General features: G+C 42.6%; 1 protein-coding gene across 2 annotated transcripts in view; it reads left to right on the forward strand.

Moving 5' to 3' along the window:
* Window positions 1-23819, forward strand: part of RIPOR1 (RHO family interacting cell polarization regulator 1) — a 120754-nt gene that overhangs the window by 56047 nt on the left and 40888 nt on the right. The window contains exons 6-13 of one of the 2 annotated variants that reach the window (XM_075281773.1): window positions 2307-2360; window positions 4679-4828; window positions 9866-9929; window positions 12175-12218; window positions 14649-14774; window positions 15829-15977; window positions 20536-20665; window positions 22249-22392. In XM_075281773.1, the coding sequence (XP_075137874.1) occupies window positions 2307-2360; window positions 4679-4828; window positions 9866-9929; window positions 12175-12218; window positions 14649-14774; window positions 15829-15977; window positions 20536-20665; window positions 22249-22392 (861 nt within the window). The remainder of the gene's footprint in view (window positions 1-2306; window positions 2361-4678; window positions 4829-9865; window positions 9930-12174; window positions 12219-14648; window positions 14775-15828; window positions 15978-20535; window positions 20666-22248; window positions 22393-23819) is intronic. The other variant, XM_075281774.1, reaches the window with a different exon arrangement.

The following is a 23819-nucleotide window of genomic DNA, read 5'->3' on the forward strand; positions in this document are numbered from 1 at the left end:
AAACTCTCCAGCGCCGCCTCCATTTTCGTCAGGAACGGCCTCTTCAGTGTCTTCTTCCAGCAGTGTCTTCTTACTCCTAGGCCTCGGACAGAGCAGATTGCGCATGCCCACAGGCTGCTACAATACTATGCCCACAGGCCATTACAATACTATGCAAGCGGCCATTTTCTCGTGGCCTATGGGCATGTGCACTATGCTCTGCCTAAGGCCAGAGGCCTTAGAAGTTACAAGCCACCACGAAAAGAAGAGGCTGCAGATGACGCTGCTGAAGAAGAGGAGGCGGCGCTGGAGAGAGTTCTCTCGCAGCATTGGGGCCACCCCTAGTGCTGTATTAGCACTGGGGCCTGCCCCCAGTGCTGCGAGAGAGCAAATTTTCATACCACCAAGAACCGGGATTGTAGGCGAATGGCGGTACGGAGAAGACAAGTGAAAGAAAAAAAAAAAAAAAAAGTGAAAAACAGACACAATTTCCCTCCTATTTTGTTTATATTTACCCGGATTAAAACACGTTCGAAAATAAAAACAACATAAAAATAAAGCCCTATGTGTCCCCGAAAAAAGACGCAAAAATTAGTTGAATGAGACTTATGAGAAAAATGTTACAGCCCTCTAAACTGCACATACAAAATAAACCTAAAATGTGTCTGGTCCTGGACTACAAATTAGCACGGTACTGAAGTGGTTAATAAAAAAAACAAAAAAAAAAACCTAACAAATCCAAACACATTGCAATGAACAAGTTCAGAACACTTCTGGTGGTGCACATTCCAAGTGTGTGCCAAGAGTGTCCTTATATTTGGCCATTAAACGTCACTACACTTTTTATACAATGTAATCAGATCCTTAGAATTTTCATTCAGCTCTGTGGATGATGCATGTGTCTATTTATTGAATCACACAATATGTTTCCCATACTAACCTATAGTGTACCACCACCAAAACTGCTTTTTAGTCCATCTCTATGCGGTCATTGAGTCAGTTAGCGATAAAGTAATATATCTATCTTGTGTCAAAGATCATTCTTGCTGCTTAGAAATGTAACTTATTCCCTGTCATAATGAAGTGTTTGATGCCCTTGACCATGGCAGGATTTGCTAGAGTATTATATTCTTTAGTGCAGGGGTGGGGAATTAATTTTCCCATGGGGCCACATGAGAAATTATAACGGTTCTAGAGGGCCATGCACGCCACAACAAATTTAGCTTCACCCACTTATCCACTGACTCCGCCCATTCTCGATAATTTTTCCATGTGCCCCACAGAGTAAAATCCTCCTACAGTCACCCTAACATTATACACCCCCACATTATAACGTTTCCCTCCAAATGTCACACAGTATTAAGTCCCTCTCCTTGTGCCCCAGTATAAACCAGCAGAAATTAGAGGGGACATTAAACTGGGGCAGCTGGAGGGGGACATTAAAATGGGGGCAACTAGAGGCAGAGATGTCCCCCTCCAGCTACCCCCCATGGTTTAATATTTGCCTCCAGCTGCTCCAATTTAATGTCACCCTCCATCTGCCCCCTAGTTTAATGCCCCCCTACATCTGCCTCTAGTTCCCTCCCTCTTGCTCACACATGCTGTCTCTTCTCTCTTTATCATTCAGCAGCTTCCATTGACGGCAGCTTGCATCAAGCACACAGTCTCGTGTGGCTCCGCCCACTAACAGGTCATAGCCTATCCTGGTGATAAGCTGTGATGACATCATCACAGGTCCTTGAATATCTGCCCCCTAGTTTAATGTCCGCCCTCCATGTGCATTCAGTTTAACTGCCCCCCTACATCTGCCCCTAGTTCCCCCCTCTTGCTCACACATGCTATCTTTTCTCTCTTTATCATCCAGCAGCCTCCATTGCCGGCAGCTTGCAGAAAGCACACAGTCCCGTGTGGCTCCGCCCACTAATGAGTCATAGCCTATCCTGGTGATAGGCTGTGATGACATCATCACAGGTCCTTGAAACAACTTCCACTAGCTATGCGGAAGCAGTCAGAGGGCCGGATGTGGCCCCCGGGCCGGACATTGCCCAGGCCTGCTTTAGTGGTTTCAGCAAATCCCTGTCTATGTCAGTCTTTCTATTTTTGGGGCAACACAGAGTGGTATTCACAAAAAAATAGATGCTTTGTCAGGTGTGACCACGCTTTGAGTATTACAGCTCATTTGGGCATGGGGGGGGGGGAGTAGATTTTCTTAGTAAAGTGCTTGTTCTATGTCAACAGCATAAGCGGTTTAAAGTGCCCTTTACTTATGTAGTGTTGGTTTTCTATTGTTCGTATTAAATTTTTTAAATATTTTCCTTTTTTAACAGCAAGTGAAGTCTGTTGAACGGTTTATCCGCAAATTGGAATTTCACACAAGTAAGGTTAGTACCTTGTTATATAGAGAAAATATATTTTAATGTTTAGATATATATGTTTGTCAGTTTGAGAAAATATCAGGATTTTGTATGAACTTCTAAAATTTTGTTTTACTAGCTTGCTTCAGGCTCTTGGCGCACAGTCTTTATGTGGCAGCTTTTGATAAAGGGATGGGAAATAAAGAAATATTTTGGAAATTTCTATCTCTAGCAGGATGTACTTCTGGCGTTGCTGTGAAAGACTTAGTTTGCTGCACTAGTGGGAACTATCTTATGCTAGAGACTTGGGTCACCCGTTCACACAGATTCCGGAACTAAACCACCACCAAATTGGATCTATTAAAGGCCGCCATCTATCACTACATATGTGGCTCTTTTGAAGCCATCAATTCCAAAAAGATTTATCTTGGTCTCATTATTCCAGGTTATAGATTCACAGTAGTCTTCATCTCTGAATTAACATGAAGATTATTTTTCAACCCTTCATATCAGAACATGCTCATCTTTTGGTGTCAACCTCTGGAGACGGCTTGGTTGAGATGATTGCAGTTCCATCTTTGTTAAATTTTTGTATCACTTTTGCTATAGTATTCAGATTGTAGAAAAAGCTTTGCTGATCTTCTTGTAGCATTCATCTTTCTTGTGTAAAGAAATTGTCCTGTGACTTTTCTCTTCCATATGGTGCTATTGCTGACAGCATGAAATGAGAAGGGGTTTACTTAGTTCACTATAAAAAGGTTTTAATTTAACAATCTGTCTGCTGGACATAATTAGCATCAATTTCAGCTGAATTCTTCTAAACAAGAATTTTGTACTGACACATCTGTTGGGGTGTACTTATAAAATCTATATACACACAATGTGGAACTCTTATGACAATCTATTCTAAATCATTAGGCCTTAAAGGGGTTGTCCGGGATAACTTAAAATCTTTGTACTACTCTACACCCTCACCCTTCATACTTTCTAAATAACATCAATTATGAAAAACAGATAGTTACCCATATCCCTGGGGCGGTTATGTAACCACTCAAGGGACATTTTCTGATTATCCGCTATCTGTTTACGCATTTCTGGAAACAGATTGCTACTACTACTCCCTTACTATTCATGGCTTCTTCCGGTGAGATGGCTCCTCCTCCTGCTGATGCGTGCTGCCACCGCGAGTAATTCACCTCTACTACGATTTAACACATGCACAGTAGAGGAATTATCATTGCTGAGGGGGAGTACGGGAGGAGGGGCTGTCTCACCGGAAGAAGCATGGAGGGGTAAGTATATAATGTGGGTTGGGGGTTGGGCTGAATAGGTAGGGAAGGGTGGAAAGTTTGAAAGAAAAGCCCCTGGTGGGAAAGCCCCTCCTCCCGTACTCCTCCTTAGCAGCGATAATTCCTCTACTGCGCATATGTCGAAGTGTAGTAGAGGTGAATTACCCGCGGTGACAGCACGCAACAGCAGGAGGCCTTCCTGAGGACTGACTTATAGTATGCCATTCTTAATAATTCTTCTGTTTAGGCCTAATAGGAGAGCAAAGTCATGGTAGATAGCTGAAACTCTGCTTCCGTGTTCCTTAGCAGGCTGCACAAGAATCTGAAACAGATGACTGACTCATTGTGTGAATCTATCCTTAAAGCGGTTGTTCGGGATAACTTTAAATCCCTGCACAATTCTAAACACCCTCCTACTTTCTAAATAACATTGATTATCAAAAATGTTGCCCATAATCATTTTCTGATTATCCAGTGATGATCCAATTCCCCATTTCCGGACACGAATCATCACTACCCCCCCCCCCATCCATTCCACTGATACTCACCCATCAATGTCTTCTTCCGGTGAGACGGCTCCTCCTCCTGCTCTTCTAGACTGTCCGCCGCCTATAATTCACTTCTATTGTGCTTCAATTCATACGCAGTAGAGGCGTCTTGTTACTGCTGAGGAGGAGTACGGGAGCAGTACAGGACGAGGGGCCGACTTGCTGGAAGAATATGGAGGGATAAGTATATACTATTGGTCGGGGTTGGGCTGAGTAGGTAGGAAAGGGTGGGATAGTTAGAGAGACAGGGAGGGGAGAGAGGAAGGAGGTGAGGAATGAGGAACGAAGTGGGTAGAAATGTTAGAGGTTTAGTGAGTGAGTTAGCAGGAAGCAGAGCCTGTAAACAAAAGCAGAGATAGCATTAACCCCCAGAGACTCCCAGAACAAAACACTCAAAACACAGATATAGGTATATGGGTACATTTATTAAGACATTTTTTAATAAAACTTTTTTGCCAGGAAAACTGCTTTAATTTGTTGTTTTTTTTTTATTTTTTTATTTTTCCAGATAGATGAGGTATATGAAGCATACTGTATCCAGCGTAGGTTAAGAGATGGAGCACATAACATGGTTAGAGCTTATTCAGCCTCTCCAAGTAGCAAAGAGGCCCGTGAGAGCATGACAGAAGCTGGAAAAGGTTATAAAGAATATACAGAGGTGAGAGATAAATTGTATGAAACTATATTTGTAAATAACTTATATGAAGGAGTTTATTTTTTTATGATCTAGGATGGCCTGGTCTATAAGGCCCTATGCACACAACAATAACAAAAAGCTGTGTAATTTTTTAGCATCTATTAGGACAATTAAAGTCAATAGGTCATATACATGTACATTATTATTTTTTTCTTTTCTTTTTTTATGTAGATTGTGAGCCCCATATATTGATCACAATGTACTTTTTTTTTTTTCCTATCAGTATGTTTTTTGGAATATTGGGGGAAATCCACACAAACACAGGGAGAACATACAAACTCGTTGCAGATATTGTTCCTGGTGGGAGTCGAACCCAGGACTGCAAGGCTGCAGTGCTAACCACTGAGCCACCGTATTGCTCCCACATGTACATTACTTTTAGTACACAGTAAATAATGTTTAAAAGATAGAACGTCTTATTTTTGTCCATTTTTTTTTTTTATGGACCCAATACATTGGGATTAGTTGTCCATATTTCAGCTAATGTTAAACTTTGTATCAGCAATACAAACACATAGCCAGAAAATGTGTAACACCGATGTTAAAAACGGATGGTTTCATCGTTTTTAATGTCTCTTTTTGCTAATGTGTGCATGTAGTCTGAGGGTAAGTCCAGACTAAACTTTTTCCAAAAAGAATCTCTACAGTAGCAGAACTACACCAGGCATCTGCTTTATTGCAATATCTTACATTGCAAAAGGGGAAATTTGTAGTGTAAATCTGCAGTATAAATTGATATACTGTATTAAATATTAAATCATTATTGCAGACCAATTTATGTAGCAGATTTTTCTCCTTCTGTATGTGTATGGTATTTTGTACATTTTCATTCACAATATGTTTTAGTTTTTTTGTGTTTTTTTTTTTGTTGTGTTTATGTTGCTTTTTTCACTCTAAGCATTTTAAGATTAAAGTAATACTCCCATATCAACGATCCTATCTATACTGGTAGCTTATGTAAACTGAAGACTTTTCCTAAATATATTGTTTTAGAAATGCTGCCTTGTTTGCCTGCTGTGTGAAATTATTCCTTCCATTGTTTACACAGCGTTTCCATAGCGCTCTCACTGTTTACAGCTCTGCATGAAGGAGAATAAGTTCATTTGATTGCAGCTGATAAAGTCCTGCATGTTATCTCTCTATGTAAACACAGAGATAACACGGAGTCCTCTAGAAGATGTGCATATTATTTGATCTGCATTTATATTAGATTTCTAGTAATTATAATAAGTATTGTGATACTTCATAGTGTCCTGTTCAGCACGCTTGAAGGGGGGATACAGGAAGTGAGAAGAGGAGACAGCAGGTAAAGCTGCTGAAACAGGGAGATGGGATAACCCGTTTAAGGCTAAGGCCCCACGGGATGTCCTGCAGCAAAAAAGCTACCTATGGGGAACCACCAGCATTTCCGTAGATATGATTGACATTCTGTGATTTCCAAAACCGTGCGTGTCCGCACAGTGGTTTTTACTGCAAAGTGGGCATGGGATTCGCTGGGATGCAATTTTTGCGGTGTTTCCATCCTGTGGGGCCCCAGCCTAAGGCTTGAAGCCCCACGTTCTAGAAATGTAACGGAAAAAAAAAATGCAGCTTTTTACAGTACCAGCAAAGTGACTGAGATTCTGGCTAATCCCATCCACTGATTGCAGGGTAAAAAAAAACACTGCAGAAAAGCTGCATTTTGAAAAACACAGACATTATTGAAATTTACATAATCTAGCAGTACAGATGGGATCCTTAAGATGGGAATACCCCTTTAAAGGGATTCTACCACTAAAACACATTTTTTTTTTAGTTACCACGTTGGAATAGCCTTTAAAAAGGCTATTCGTCTCCTACCTTTGGAAGTGCTCTCCGCCGCGCCGTTCGTTCAAAATACCGGATTGTACCGGTATGCTAATTAGATCTCTCGCAGCGATGGGGGAGTCCCCATTGCAGCTCGAAAACCAACCGCAGCGCCGCCTCTATGGTCTTTGGTATCCTCCCTTTCCTTCTTCAGTGGCCTGTCGGACGCCTGCGCAGTACACTCTGTTCGGCGAAGATTGCCGAACGTACTGCGCATGCGCGAAATTGCGGTGCTCGCACTATGGCTGGGACCGCAATTTCGCGCATGCGCAGTATGTTCGTCAATCTTCGCCGAACAGAGCGTACTGCGCAGGTGTCTGACAGGCCGCTGAAGAAGGAAAGGGAGGATACCAAAGTCCATAGAGGAGGCGCTGCGGTCGGTTTTCGAGCTGCAATGGGGACGCCCCCATCGCTGCTCCTGCGATGGGGACGCCCCCATCGCTGCGAGAGATCTAATTAGCATACCGGTACAAACAGGGCCGGCTCCAGGTTTTTATGGGCCCTTGGGCGACAGAGCCTCAGTGGGCCCCCTTCTAAAGGAGGTGGGGGAGTCGAGACACTGTGCGTTGCAGATGAAGCGAGTGACGTCATGTAGGAGTGTGGCGTCACCAACGCCATACCTCCCAATCTTTTAAAGAGTAGAAAGAGGGGCAAAATGTGCGGCGCACTCTGCGCGCTGCTGCAAATTTAGCTCCACCCACTTTTATGTTGATTCCACCCATTCTCATTCATTTATTATGTGCTCCCACACAGTATAATCCTCCTACAGTCACCCGTAAATTATATGCCCCCCTCCATCTCTCCCCCAGTTTCATATACACCCTTCCTCTGCCCCCAGTTTCATGTCCCCCCTCCATCTCTGTCCCCAGTTTCATCACGTTCTCCCCCTTCATCTGCCCACAGTTTAATGTCCCCCGTCTCTGCCCGTGTCATGCCGTTCCCCCCCTCCCCTTCATTTGCCCCTTCAGTTTCATTGGGCCCCCTCCATCTCTGTCCCCAGTTCCATGCCGTTCTCTCCCCACCCCCTTCCCCAGTGTCATGCCGTCCCCCCCCCTCCCCTTCATTTGCCCCTTCAGTTTCATTGGGCCCCCTCCATCTCTGTCCCCAGTTCCATGCCGTTCTCTCCCCACCCCCTCCATCTGCCCCAGTGTCATGCTGTTCTCCCCCCCTCCATATGCCCCAGTGTCATGCTGTTCCCCCCTCCCCTTCATTTGCCCCACAGTTTCTTTGGGCCCCCTCCATCTCTGTCCCCAGTTTCATGCCGTTCTCTCCCCACCCCCTTCATCTTCTCCAGTGTCATGCCGTTCCCCCCCTCCCCTTCATTTGCCCCCCAGTTTCATGGGCCCCCTTCATTATGTTTCACCTTAATATGTAATACAAAACAAACACTTACACTCACCTTCTATCACTCACCTTCCATCGTTCCCCCGACGCTCCTCTCTCTCCCTCCAATCACATACGCGATGCAGGAGCTGTGAGATCAGCTCCTGCTTAGCTACGGCCCGGCTTGCATGTGTAGGCGTGATGCGATGACGTCATCGCGCCTACACACGCAAGCCGGGCCGGAGCTTTAATGCAGGAGCTGATCTCACAGCTCCTGCATCGCGTATGTATTCCAGCTCATCGGCGGACGGACGCCGATGAGCTGAAATTGTGACAGGCAAGTGCCGGGGGGCCCCCAGAGGCTCTGTGGGCCCCGGCACTTGCCCGACTATGCCGTGCGCTGACGCCGGCCCTGGGTACAAACCAGTATTTTGAACGAACGGCGCGGCGGAGAGCACTTCCAAAGGTAGGAGATGAATAGCCTTTTTAAAGGCTATTCCAACGTGTTAACTAGAAAAAAAAATGTGTTTTAGTGGTAGAATCCCTTTAAGGTTTGTGCCACACAATGTTCTTTTATGTGTCTATAGCTCTATACAGTCCTTGAACTGCCAGTGCTTTCATTTTTCTATAAGTGAAACTAATTAATTTCAGTTGTATGTAATTATATCATATATACCACAAAGGGGAGCAGGGAAGGGAAGACACAGCCCAAAAAAGAAAAAAAGGCACACAGCAATTAGAAAAGGAACACTTACGATCCCTTGGGAAGAGGAAGAAGCTGCCCGGACCTCCAAAGCGATTCCTCCGACATAGGAATAGATCCTTATAGGAAAGTTGAGCAAAAAGAAGGATGGTCCAGCAATATTCTTCCTTAAAAATAATTCTTCTTTATTTGAATACACATTTAAAAAGTATAAGTGTCCAGCGGGATAATTGGATATAATGCATAGCGGAAATATTTGGAAAAGACTGACGTGTTTCGAACAGAAAGTTCTTATTCGTAGTCTGGTGTTTTCAGAGATCCACTGATTCTTATATACCATGGAAATCATGTGTGAGTAATCCACATGATTGCACGAACCCGTACTGACATATACCAAATGTATGTAATTATATGCAGTGACAGCAAAACCATGCTTCGTTCAAAGGGAGTCTGTCAGCAATAAGTTAGTTAGAAACTTAATCGCAGTACTTTGTAGAGGTGAAGCTCCATTTTTATGTAAAATATTTTGATTCATATGCAAGTGATGAGAAAAGTTTTGGCTGGGAATGTAGAGCTGAGACAAAGGCCCAGGCAAGCTAAGACACCCCTCAAAGCGGGTTTTTCTGTTCATTTGCGTATGGATAAAACTGCATTTTAGATGAAGATAGGGCTTCAAAGTTAAATAAAAGAGATACATTGGAACCTGTAGAATTCCCTCTACAAGGAACCGTAGTTACGTTTATAATGAATTTACTACTGACTCTCTTAAACCAGCATACTAAATGACATAAAAAAAATGCATGCAAAATGCTTTTGGATAGAAGAAACATGGTAATCCAAACTTGTCATAGGCATATGAATCCATAGAATGAAGATAACCTATTTATGTTGCATGAGAGATGCTGAATAATTTAGTACACACAAATAATTATTCTCCATTGAAAGTGCAATTTATCCTGAAACAAATAATCTCCAGTATACCCTCTCACCCCCCCAAAAAAAGAAAGAAAGAAAGAAAGAAAGCACTGCATCTGACTGCCAAAATTGGTTGTGTCCTGGCCCTGTTTGGATCCTGATATAGATCTTACATGTTTGTTAATCATTTTCATCCTTTTGTTTTGAAACAGAATATGTGTGTACTAGAGAATGAACTTGAAAACCAACTGGGAGAGTTTCGCATTAAAATGAAGGGTGAGTACTGAATCCAAATCTGATAATAGGTCTAATGCGCATGTCTACGAAAAAACACAGGATATGCCAGAAATGACTAACTCCACGATAGTATATTTTGGTGGAAAAATTCCTAGAACAGTAGTTGGTGCCTTTATCTACGCTTCTTAATTTGACCAATGATGGAAGACCAGACGAGGTGAATTTGAACTCCTCCTAAGGCATAGGAAAAAATACACCAACACAGGGCAACACGGTGGCTCAGTGGTTAGCACTGCAGCCTTGCAGCGCTGGAGTCCTGGGTTTGAATCCGAGCAGGAACAATATCTACAAGGAGTTTGTATGTTCTCCCCGTGTTTGTGTGGATTTGCTCCCATGCTACAAAAGACATACTGATAGGAAAAAAATGTACATTGTGATCCCTATATGGGGCTCACAATCTACATAAAAAAAAAATAAAAAAATACACCAGCACCTTCAGGTATTCCTCTTTAACCTTCCTCTGTCTATTGTTAACTCCTTCCGGACCACTCATTGACTATAGATTTCCTATGCGGAATACTCCCTTGCAAGATTAGGCTGTTGCATGAAATTGTGCAGCTGTAAGATAGGGATGCCAGCTGTTTCTTCAGGCAGATACCACATAGGGTTTATTACTGTTTCTGCCATCCCAATCGCTGTGCGCACGGTATTTCATGATCACTGTGTTTACAGCTATGGGAGCTGCCGGGATGTAGCTCCCCTCTGACCCAGCAATCACATGATTGCTAGGGGTTGGGATCTTTGTGAGCTTCCTGGGTCCTATTGTCCCACCCCCCAAGCAACACATCTTCATAAAAATGACCGTAACAGAGAAGGGAAAGTCTTTAAAATTCTTCTTTATTGCACTTAATGCTATTAAAGAAACACATGAAAAATGTGAAAAACGGACATATATCCTTTTTTGTTTACATTTTTTCGGATATGTAAATATATTAAAAAAACATGGAAAAATAAAAGCAACACAAAAATTCCACAAAGGAAAAAATCTTATAGCCCTAAAAAAAGCAAGTATGAAAAAAATCAATGGTAGCTAGACAGGAAAACATTAAATTTGGTAACTGTTTTAAAGGGGCTCTATCAGCAAAATTTTGCTGTATGAGCCCCACATACAGTGTTGGCCAAAAGTATTGGCACCCCTGCAATTCTGTCAGATAATACTCAGTTTCTTCCAGAAAATGATTGCAAGCACAAACTCCTTGGTATTAATATCTTCATTTATTTTGCTTGCAATGAAAAAAACACAAAAGAGAATGAAAAAAGTCAAATCATTGATCTTTTTACACAAAAATGGGCCGGACAAAAGTATTGGCACCCTCAGCCAATTCTTTTTGTGGTTTTTCCATTGAAGACAAATTAAGAAGATAATAATACCAAAGAATTTGTGATTGCACAGAATTGCAGGGGTGCCAATACTTTTGGCCAACACTGTATGCGTGAATATTCAGGCACCGCTAATGTTATTTTAACCCCCCCCCCCCCCCCCCCCCCCCCGTTTCAAATAGTACTCTAAAACCGAATATGCTAATTATACTTATCGTGCATGGTGGGTGGTCATACACTGTGCGACGTCATCTTCTGGCACGCCTACCTCTTCTTTCTTCTTGCAACGACGCCCTCTGGTCCTGGCTCTTCTCCGGCTTCATCGTCCTCTTCTTCCGGTGGGATTGGTTTAGATCCCGCGCGTGCGTAGTAGCGCTCCCTCCGGGTGTACGGGGATGGGGGCGGGGGGAATGAGCTACTGAGTATGCGAGCGTACTGCGCATTGCGATCTGCCATTGAGAAAAATGGCGCCGGAGTGTGTGCAGTAGCCGGAAGAGGAGGACGATGAAGCCAGGGAAGAGCCAGGACCACAGGGCGTTGCTGCAAGAAGAAAGAAGAGGAAGGCGTGCCAGAAGATGACGTCAGACAGTGCACGACCGCCCACCGTGCACAATGAGTATAATTAGCATATTCGTTTTTAGGGTATTATTTTAAAACGGGGAGGGGGGGAGGGTTTAAAATAACAGTAGTGGTGCCTGAATAGCCTTTTTAAAGGCTATTCACGCATATCTGGGGCTCATACAGCAAAATTTTGCTGATAGAGCCCCTTTAATATAAAAGTAAGCTACACAAAGGACTGAAATTCTGCAAACAGGTGACGTAAGTATGGGGGCATGTTGGTTTGAGAAAGGTAGTGCTGACTGGACAGTATGCAAATACACGTTTGTTTGTTTTTCTTTTTTAGGGCTTGCAGGATTTGCAAGGTTGTGTGCTGGAGATCAGTATGAGGTAAAACAGACATGTAACAAATGAATTTATAATAACAGTAGTTTGCGCTCATTAAACTAACAAGATTTTTGCAAAAGGTGCCTGTGCTAAATACTGGATGGGTTAATTTAACTGTTAGACTCTGTTCACATCTGCCTTGTGGCTTCAGTTTTAAATTGAAAACACAAAATCACAAAAAATGCACATAAGACAGCAGCAGTGACTGATGGGCTAAATTGTTATAATAAGGTACATAAGATTCAAACTAATGTTTTTTGGAAAAAAAAAAAAGACTGCCTGTGCAGCATTTCCTTCAGAAAATGTTACTGAAACTCCTAGCAAAGCCTTGGACACAGATGTGAACTGAGCCTTATTCTAGCCAAATGTGTGTTTCTCTCCATTATACTGCTTGGCAGTTAAAGGGATTCTACCATTAAAATGCTTTTTTTGTCGCTCACCCATAGGAATAGCCTTAAGAAAGGCTATTCTTCTCCTACCTTTAGATGTCTTCTCTGTGCCACCGTTCGGTTGAAATCCCAGTTTTCTTCGGTATGCAAATGAGTTCTCTCACAGCACTGGGGGCGGGCCCCATAGCTCAAACAGCAATGGGGGCATCCCCAATGCTGCAAGAGAACTCTCCAGTGACACCTCCATCTTCTTGAGGAACGGCCTCTCTGCGCATCTTCTTTCGGAGCTGGGTTTCAATCTTCTAGGCCTCGCGCAGAGCAGACTGCATATACCCGTGGCCAGAAAAAAAATGGCCACTTACACAGTAAGCATAAGCGGCCATTTTCTTGTGGCTGCGGGCATGCGCAGTCTGCTCTGCCAGAGGCCTAGGAGATTGAAACCCAGCTCTGGAAGAAGAAGCGCAGAAAGGCTGTTCCTGAAGAAGATGGAGGCGTCGCTGGAGAGTTCTCTAGCAGCATTGGGGACATCCCCGATGCTGTTTGTGCGCTGGGGCCCGCCCCCAATGCTGCAAGAGAACTCATTTGCATACCGAAAAAAAACGGAATTTCAACCGAATGGTGGCGCGGAGAAGACATCTAATGGTAGGAGAAGAATAGCCTTTCTTAAAGGGGTTGTCCCATAACAAGGATCCTATCTATACTGCTAGTTTATGTGGATATAAGACTTTTTCTAAATACATTGCTTTATCAAAACTGCTTTGTTTGGCCGCTATCTTAATTTATTCACTTAATTGTTTACATGTGTTTCTATGACCACGGGCTCTGGACCACAAGCTTATCTGCTCAGTCCCTCAGTGACATAGCTCCCTGCTCTCAGGGGGGAAGGGAGGGGCTGAGTGCTCGGCAGCAGCTCTGAGCTGTGTATGTCTCTGCCACAGACAACCAATGGAGCTCCTCAGATAGGGGAGGGGGGAGGTGAGATCTCCGGGATTTCTGAGCTCTTATCAGTCGGTTTAATTGAATTTGGCTGATAAGGGCTGAGTTAGGGAGTCCGATTCCTCTGTATGTAATGCAAACTGACTCAAATCCAGCTCTACTACATCAGCTTCTACATTAGCTTCATCCTGTGGTAATTAATTTACAACCAATCCCTCATTATTGACTGCAAACATAGCAGAGCAAGTGAAACCCCACCCACCAATGTGCTGAGAAAACCAGGAAGTGAACAGAGCAGACAGTATACAGGTTGGTGAACAAGCGGATGGGAATACCCCTTTAAGGCTATTCCTACATGTGATCAACAAAAAAATGCATTTTAATAGTAGAATCCCTTTAAACCTACTTTTCTTGGCATTTCTCTTGCCATTCCAATGATTTATTTTGGTACCACAACCAATATTAGTTTCAAGATGTAATTACAATTAGTATGATTCAGTATTGCAAAAATATGTAACAGTCTAGAATGGATGGATATGGTGGCCTACATTGTGCGTGATTAGTTTCTTTTGTATAAGGCTCTATGCACACAACCATGTGCTTTGCCAGCGTGCTAGTCTTTTTTATTTTTCACAGCTAGCACTCGACCCATTCATTTCTTTGGCCATATACACATGCCTCATGTATCATCCTAGGCCCTATATGCAGCAGTAAGCCTGGGGTAAAAATCAGGACAGGTCCTATACCTGTCTGTTTTGTGGCCTGGACTCAGTGAATATGTCCATGGGTCACAAGGCAGCACATAGATGTCATCCATGTGCCGTCAATGCAGTTTTACCATGGACTTGCCACATGGGGCATATTGGTTTGAGAAAGGTAGTGCTAGCTGGATAGTATGCAAATACACGTCCTTTTTTATTTTTTTTATTTTTTTTTTTTAGGGCTTGCAGGAGTTGGAAGGTTGTGTGCAGGAGATCATGAATTTTGGAAATACATTTTTAAAATTAAAATGTCCAAATTATTCTAATAGACATTGTTCATTCTAGCCAATAATTTTTTTCTCGTTTGTTATAATCTATTCATACTTTTCATTATTTATATGATTTAGATTTTTATGAAGTATGGCCGTCAGCGCTGGAAATTAAAGGGACGAATTGAAGTAAATGGAAAGCAGATATGGGATAGTGAGGACATGGTATTTCTCCCGCTAATCACAGAGTTTCTTTCTATAAAGGTACAATGACTAAGAATTATTCTCCCATTATCTTCCTATACTTCTGTTGAATTCACTGACTTGTTTCCATTTAAAGACCTATACAATAAAATGAACCTTTGTATTGGAATTTTCAATTTCCTGGACTTAATGAAGAGTTGGCAATGCTAAAAATAATTTAGAAAACTGAAGTATTATTTTTAGATCTTTCAATAACTTTTTTGAAGATTTCACCAATTTGCTTTAAAAAAAAAAAAAATATTCAGGCTAGGGTCCCACGTTGTGGAAACAGTTTTTTTGTTGTTGCAGAGTTTGATGCGGAGCAGAAGTTAGAAGTAGAGCTTTATATTTTCGATTCCATTTGTAGCTATCCTTGGCTTTGGCTCAAAAAACGTCACGAGCTGCAACAAAAAAGGCTGCGTTTCCGCAACATGGGGCCTTGGCCTCAAAACCTCATGTGAGTGTGGATTATCATTAGATATAATTTCTTTCTGTTATGACATTATTCTTCTTCAGAGGAGCTTGTTGGCCAATTTAATCACGACACAATAATTATTGTGAAAATTAAAAATGTTTGCACTTGTAGTCAGTATCGATGGATCTCAAAGTTTCAGGTGCTTTTCAAGTAAATGACTTGTGCACCAGTAGTTTATTGTCACAAAGCATTGTTCCAAGTAAGCCCACCTTGGTTATCTGCAATTGCCATTGGTCTCATCTTGGTTGCGCTGTCCACCTTCACCAATGGAGCAAAGGTAAGTTAACTTTAGCGTCACTCTGCATACACTTGACCTTCAACAACTGAGCAGTGAACCAAGGTGTACTGACCTTTGTTTCATCAGAAAAATGTGCATGCTCTGGGATAACCAGGGATGAGTCCACTGGGAGTTGCTGACTCCACTTTTACCAACTACTACAGTCTTTCATTAAGGAACCCCAAGGAGGATAGACTTCACGTAGTCAGCTTTGGGGAAGTAAACCACTAGTGCATAACAATATCATACTCATTCTTTATTTATAAGAAGAAGATACTTTTGCTGCTTATATTTGAAATAATTGACTTTTATTGTAATTGCAGGTCACGGAATTGAAGAGTCTAGCAAACCATGTCATAGTGGGCAGTGTTTCCTGTGAAACAAAAGATCTCTTTGCAGCTCTTCCTCAGGTTGTAGCAGTGGATATTAATGACTTGGGAACAATCAAACTAAATTTAGAGGTCAATTGGAAGTAAGTAAAGGCAGTAGGAGCAGATTATAACCAGTGTCGCATATGCAATTGTTTTGTGTAAACTTTTGAACAGTAAATGTAGCAAAAGTTAACATGACTCATAGCACGTTAGGCAACATTGGCTGTAGACTATCCAGTCAAGAAAGTCAAGTTAAATAGTGCTACATCTGTATATGTGCAGTACCGTGCAACGTTTTTTCCACACCTGCCTAAAATGTTAGAATGCTTTCAAAAATAGAAGTATTTATTTTTGTAAAAATCTAAATCTCAAATCAATATTTGTTGTGATCACTCATTGCCTTGAAAACAGCATCAGTTCTTCTATGTACCCTTGCATACGTACTTTGAAGGATCTTAAGAGGAACTAACCTCAGATCTGGTAATATGGATATTAAAGGGTGAAATCACTAATGATGCAGTTGTCATTACTGACAAGTATGATGACCCTCCTCAAAGAACCATGGGAGGTGACATGCTTTTCTGATGAGTGGCAGATTTTAAAATCACACATTGTCCCTGTGGTCCGTTACATGCAGTAATCATTCACAGAAAGCACAGAAAGAGTGGCAATGGCAGGCCTTATGTAAAATACAGTGCTGTGTGTAGTCACAAAGTTATTACTTATTTTACACAGAAGGAACCTTCTAGACCATTGATGGCGAACCTTGTAGACACCGAGTGCCCAAACTGTAACCCAAAATCCACTAATTTATCACAAAGTACCAACACTGCAATTTAACCTTATTACTATATGGATCCACAATTGCAGACAGTTACAAACCCACAAAATGTAGTTGTGCTAATGGGCTTTACAGAGCTTTCAACCAACTTTGTACTGAAAGGTAGAAGTTTGCATTTGGTATACTTTGAACAATTAATGTCTGGGTAGAGATTACAGACTGCTGACAGTGTAAGTTCGGGACCCGTGGCCTACACTGATAGTTTTCAATACCTGAAAGAATGTTTTGCTCCTTAGTGAGCGATCCTGGAGCCTGGCTGGGGCGACAGACACATGTACAATAGGTTTGCCACCACAGTTCTAGACTGTCACTGATTCCTAAGATCGCTCCCTTTAACCAGGGTCTTAGCTGTGGGAGGCATGTGACTTGGGTGCTGGTTGTCAGGGGAGGCACCAACAAGTATGTTGTGTGCGTTTGCTGGGTTCAGGGCTGAATGGCATGAATGACATGGATAATATAGGTGCGCTGCCCATTCCTCCACACGCCCATTAGTTTACTTCACTGAGCCAAGTCATATATCTAGTGCCATAGAATACAATGGGTCATACTTGCTCACTGACAATGCACATGTGTGAATGCCTGAGAGCAGTGAAATTAGCCTTTGCCAGTGCTGATGGAAATGCTGGTTACTAGAGATGAGCGAACACTAAAATGTTCGAGGTTCGAAATTCGATTCGAACAGCCGCTCACTGTTCGAGTGTTCGAATGGGTTTCGAACCCCATTATAGTCTATGGGGAACATAAACTCGTTAAGGGGGAAACCCAAATTCGTGTCTGGAGGGTCACCAAGTCCACTATGACACCCCAGGAAATGATACCAACACCCTGGAATGACACTGGGACAGCAGGGGAAGCATGTCTGGGGGCATAAAAGTCACTTTATTTCATGGAAATCCCTGTCAGTTTGCGATTTTCGCAAGCTAACTTTTCCCCATAGAAATGCATTGGCCAGTGCTGATTGGCCAGAGTACGGAACTCGACCAATCAGCGCTGGCTCTGCTGGAGGAGGCGGAGTCTAAGATCGCTCCACACCAGTCTCCATTCAGGTCCGACCTTAGACTCCGCCTCCTCCGGCAGAGCCAGCGCTGATTGGCCGAAGGCTGGCCAATGCATTCCTATGCGAATGCAGAGACTTAGCAGTGCTGAGTCAGTTTTGCTCAACTACACATCTGATGCACACTCGGCACTGCTACATCAGATGTAGCAATCTGATGTAGCAGAGCCGAGGGTGCACTAGAACCCCTGTGCAAACTCAGTTCACGCTAATAGAATGCATTGGCCAGCGCTGATTGGCCAATGCATTCTATTAGCCCGATGAAGTAGAGCTGAATGTGTGTGCTAAGCACACACATTCAGCACTGCTTCATCGCGCCAATACAATGCATTAGCCAGTGCTGATTGGCCAGAGTATGGAATTCGGCCAATCAGCGCTGGCTCTGCTGGAGGAGGCGGAGTCTAAGGTCGGACCTGAATGGAGACTGGTGTGGAGCGATCTTAGACTCCGCCTCCTCCAGCAGAGCCAGCGCTGATTGGCCGAATTCCGTACTCTGGCCAATCAGCACTGGCTAATGCATTGTATTGGCGTGATGAAGCAGTGCTGAATGTGTGTGCTTAGCACACACATTCAGCTCTACTTCATCGGGCTAATAGAATGCATTGGCCAGCGCTGATTGGCCGAATTCCGTACTCTGGCCAATCAGTGCTGGCCAATGCATTCTATTAGCTTGATGAAGCAGAGTGTGTACAAGGGTTCAAGCGCACCCTCGGCTCTGATGTAGCAGAGCCGAGGCTGCACAAGGGTTCAAGCGCACCCTCGGCTCTGATGTAGGAGAGCCGAGGGTGCACTTGAACCCTTGTGCACCCTCAGCTCTGCTACATCAGAGCCGAGGGTGCGCTTGAACCCTTGTGCACACTCTGCTTCATCAAGCTAATAGAATGCATTGGCCAGCGCTGATTGGCCAATGTATTCTATTAGCCTGATGAAGTAGAGCTGAATGTGTGTGCTAAGCACACACATTCAGCTCTACTTCATCGGGCTAATAGAATGCATTGGCCAGCGCTGATTGGCCAGAGTACGGAACTCGACCAATCAGCGCTGGCTCTGCTGGAGGAGGCGGAGTCTAAGATCGCTCCACACCAGTCTCCATTCAGGTCCGACCTTAGACTCCGCCTCCTCCAGCAGAGCCAGCGCTGATTGGTCAAGTTCCGTACTCTGGCCAATCAGCGCTGGCCAATGCATTCTATTAGCCCGATGAAGTAGAGCTGAATGTGTGTGCTTAGCACACACATTCAGCTCTACTTCATCAGGCTAATAGAATACATTGGCCAATCAGCGCTGGCCAATGCATTCTATTAGCTTGATGAAGCAGAGTGTGCACAAGGGTTCAAGCGCACCCTCGGCTCTGATGTAGCAGAGCTGAGGGTGCACAAGGGTTCAAGTGCACCCTCGGCTCTCCTACATCAGAGCCGAGGGTGCGCTTGAACCCTTGTGCAGCCTCGGCTCTGCTACATCAGAGCCGAGGGTGCGCTTGAACCCTTGTGCACACTCTGCTTCATCAAGCTAATAGAATGCATTGGCCAGCACTGATTGGCCAGAGTACGGAATTCGGCCAATCAGCGCTGGCCAATGCATCCCTATGGGAAAAAGTTTATCTCACAAAAATCACAATTACACACCCGATAGAGCCCCAAAAAGTTATTTTTAATAACATTCCCCCCTAAATAAAGGTTATCCCTAGCTATCCCTGCCTGTACAGCTATCCCTGTCTCATAGTCACAAAGTTCACATTCTCATATGACCCGGATTTGAAATCCACTATTCGTCTAAAATGGAGGTCACCTGATTTCGGCAGCCAATGACTTTTTCCAATTTTTTTCAATGCCCCCGGTGTCGTAGTTCCTGTCCCACCTCCCCTCCGCTGTTATTGGTGCAAAAAAGGCGCCAGGGAAGGTGGGAGGGGAATCGAATTTTGGCGCACTTTACCACGTGGTGTTCGATTCGATTCGAACATGGCGAACACCCTGATATCCGATCGAACATGTGTTCGATAGAACACTGTTCGCTCATCTCTACTGGTTACAGCTCTGCTGCTGTCTGTCTGTCTAAATTAATTAAAACTATCGAATCTATCCTCTTCTCCTCCCTCTCCACTATCTGCTTCCCTATAGCTATTTTCTATAGTAATATAATAGTATTTTTCATTTCTGCACTGGCCCTCTTGGCTGAGGTCTGTCCTTTTCTCTATCTCCCTGGATTTGCTCTTTATATAGTGTTCATTACATCAACATTGACCCCTCATGATTGAGAGACTGATCCAAGGGATTTTTGGAAAATCCACATGGTTCTCCGATCATGATCCCACCCGTTGAAACAAAGTGTCTACTGTAATTTCCATGTAACACTGTGACTAGCTCCAGATCATGATCTACGGTATGCACTCACCTGTAACTACCTTGTCTATGTATAGTAGGTGTTGGGGAGGTGTTAAGAAACTGCTGCATATTCTAGGCATGCTGTTAAAATTCATTTGTACTGCAGATGATTTCTTCCATTGCAGTGCAATTGAAACAATTTAAGTAATCATTTTTATGCAGATTTTTGAGCTGCTTCCATCTTGTAATATTTTACACTATGTATTAATCCAACTTAGAGAGGCATTTAGAAATGTGAGACAGAAACGAATATCTATTATTCTGTATTCTGTATGATTTTATACTGGTATTAAGAATAGAGAACATTTCTAATTGAAAAATACTGTATATGGCAATATTTTGGATGAATTTGCATATGTCATTTTATTTATTTTTTTCTTCCCCAGTCCATTTGACAAGGAAGACCAACCGTCTGCTGCCAGTACTGTAAATAAAACCTCAACCGTGAACAAACGATATTCCACTTATAATCCTAGTCCTCCAGATACCCCTTCATTACGGGAACAAGCATTTTATGTAAGTAGCTTTTTTGCAGTGACTGATTTTCTGTTTGGAACAGAAAGGGGAACCTAAAGAATACTGCTTCTGGTTCTTACTTGTGGTCTTACTTGAGGTTCTTACTTACCTTATTTTTTAGGCACTTATAGACATATTACTATAAGACTTAAGTTGGGTTCACACAGCGCTTTAAGTCTGTTCAGGGTATCCTCCCTGAACTGACTTTGAGGTATCCGTCCCTGGAGTCCACCAGGTTTCAGGCGGAAACCCGGCAGACTCCATTATAGTCTGTGAGGTCTGCGGGTAACTGCTTTTTTAAGCGGATTAGGTTTGGGGACCCAAACGCAGTTGTGAACTTAACATCATTCAGGTTTAGACAATAGAAAATGGTATAAAATATTTTTTCTTCTATACATGGTAGTCAAAGGAAGTGGATGGGTTAATGTCACTAACTTTGGTTAACTCCTTTCTTTGTTAAACATAACACACTGCACTTTATTTAGCGAACAGTTGTAGGCATTGGTTGTTGTACCCTTGTGAGCCTCATACCTGCTGTGTTAATAAACTTAACCTATCACTGTTTAGTCACATTGATTAAAAAAGTCATGTAAATGATGGATCAAGGTAACCAGTACTAGTGATATGGCAGAAAGACAAAGCAATATATTAATTTGTTATTTATTCGTCTCAACTTCTTGCAGTCTTTTCTCCATATTCCTATATTTATCTCTCTATTTTTATATTTGTGCTCTGATCAGTACAGGGAGAACGAGATTTGTGCAGCTATGAGTCAATGCACAGTTCTCACCATGGCAAAAAAGCCGAATAGGACATTTAAGATTTGCAAAATGTGAACTATGATTATGATTTATCTGCGGCACAAAAATGTGCTGCATGCTATGCACCACATTTATTATGTGTGATTAGAAATGATTTTTCATCTTGACCATTAAAAGAGCAGGACTTTGTTGGAGAGGGAACAGGTCTTAACAGGCTGCGACAATATGCAGTAGTATTGTGCCAAAATCTTGGCGCATGTTTCTGTCACTAGTAAGTGATATAAAATTAGACTAGACAGTCTAAGGCTGAGGCCCCCACATTGCAGAAACACTGTTTTGTTTTGTTTTTTGTTTGCAGATTTTGCACCTTTTTTTTTAAAGCCAAAGCCAGGAATAGATTGAGCAAAAGGGAGAAGTATAAGCGCTTCCTATATTAAGAATAAAATGTGGTCCGTCTGGTCTCCACCTGAAATTGGCAGAGAGAATAGTCCTGTTTGCCTTTTCTAAGTGGCATGGGGGATGGAGTTCCCCAAATAGAAGTGTGAACCGACACTTAGTAATGCCATTAAAAAAAACACTTGGTCAAGCCTTTTAATGAAATCTTGTGAATACTTACCTTGTTCATGTTCCTGATTAGAACACTGAACTATTCCAAGATTGTGAAAATCCAGCACAGTTCTCAAAAATTCCTTTATTTTATTGTAGATCTTACAGCAAAATGCATACCCCCACTGTAATGTGTTTTATTTAAATTAGTTGCCATTTACTTACTATTTATATCTCCTGCATGATACCTGTTCTTTCTATTTGTGTTATGGAAAGAGTTCCTTTTTGCCAGATCTGGGAAAGCACAGCTGGCCAATGCTTGTCATGCTTCGAGAGACCCTAACTGACAAATTGTCGCAGACTTGCTCATGCAATGATGTCTCATCTATCCATGTTAGTAATTATGAGCAAGACTACTATGTAAGTGTGTTAAATATAACATAGTTTAGCATTCGGAAGCTTGAAAATAAACCTCCAGAAACCTGCTTATAGAGACTATAATAAAGTAAAGCTACTTCCTGAATAGTTCATTGCTGCTCTTAATGCAACTGGTTCCTATTTGCTTGTTTTTTTGCAAGCTTCTAGCATTTGCTTTTGCTGCTGAATATGGTATACATTGCAGGTAATCTGATCAACCCATATATGACATACAGTGTGGCTTAATATTTAGTTGCTGGAAATCAGAGGAAATGTGTTATTAATAGCCATTGTTGAAATGGCGTGGTGTGTGCAGTTTGATACACCATTATATTGCTGGCTATAGCATAATAAAACATGACTCCATATTATATTGAGTGATGTGGTCCTATTTGCCTTTTTGTTTACACTTCAACAGCACAATGTACATTGATTGTTCCATATGCTTTTTTAAGGGCTTATTATGTCACATATACGGTAAATAACAAAACTCGGCATCTTTATTACTGGACATTGGAAAGGGAGTAATGATTAAAGAGGTGTACATATCCTAGACAACTATGATATATATCTACAGAATATGGACAAGAGCCTCACCTCTGGGACTCAAATCCATTTGTAGAACAGGGGTTCACATTCTCCATTCCATCAGGTGACATGGTCATTACCTACCTTATCCAGATAGGGAATGAATTAAAGCTGGCTGGTCATTTGTGAAGCTTTCTCCATTAACTTCTAACGGAGTCACAGAAAAAGCTCAGCATGCTTGCTTGGGATTTTCCTTATAGTAGGAATCAGCAACCTTTAGCACTCCAGCAAGTTGTGAAGCTAGAACTGACAGCATGTGCTAGTCCAAGAACAGCAACCAACAGTGTTCAGGAAAAGCCAACATGAGTTCAACACTGTTTCCATAATTCCCTTAGAGGTGAATGGGAACTATGAACGCCATGTAGCACAGCAGACCTATACTGTTTCTATAGTTCCATGAGCAGTGGTTAATTTCAGCTGGAATTCATTTTTGGCATAATTACAAAATATCTTTCAGCGTTTCGGTATAAATAAAAGTGTCTAACTTGGAATGTGGAACATGAAAAACACTGAAACTTAACTCTCCTGGCTCTGGAAGGCTTCAGGCCTACTTGGTGACTTTGCAGACGTCACATGGGCTGGAGCTTGCATCCTTATGCATTGCGATGCAAGCCCCTGGTCAAATGACGTCCCGTAAATCATTGAAGATGGCTGACATCTGCAGGGAGTGCGCCAGAGCCAAGGAGAGGTAAGTAACATTGTTTTTTTTAGATATCTAGCCTCCCCTGGGTCTGCGATTATGTTATACTCTGGGATCTGAAAATACCCCAGAGTATAAAATTTGTTCATTGGTGTCCACAATGGGTCATAATACTTTGTGCAGGAGCCACTATATTATGATA

This window comes from Leptodactylus fuscus, chromosome 7 (genome assembly GCF_031893055.1).
Source record: "Leptodactylus fuscus isolate aLepFus1 chromosome 7, aLepFus1.hap2, whole genome shotgun sequence".
NCBI classification, from domain to species: Eukaryota; Metazoa; Chordata; class Amphibia; order Anura; family Leptodactylidae; genus Leptodactylus; species Leptodactylus fuscus.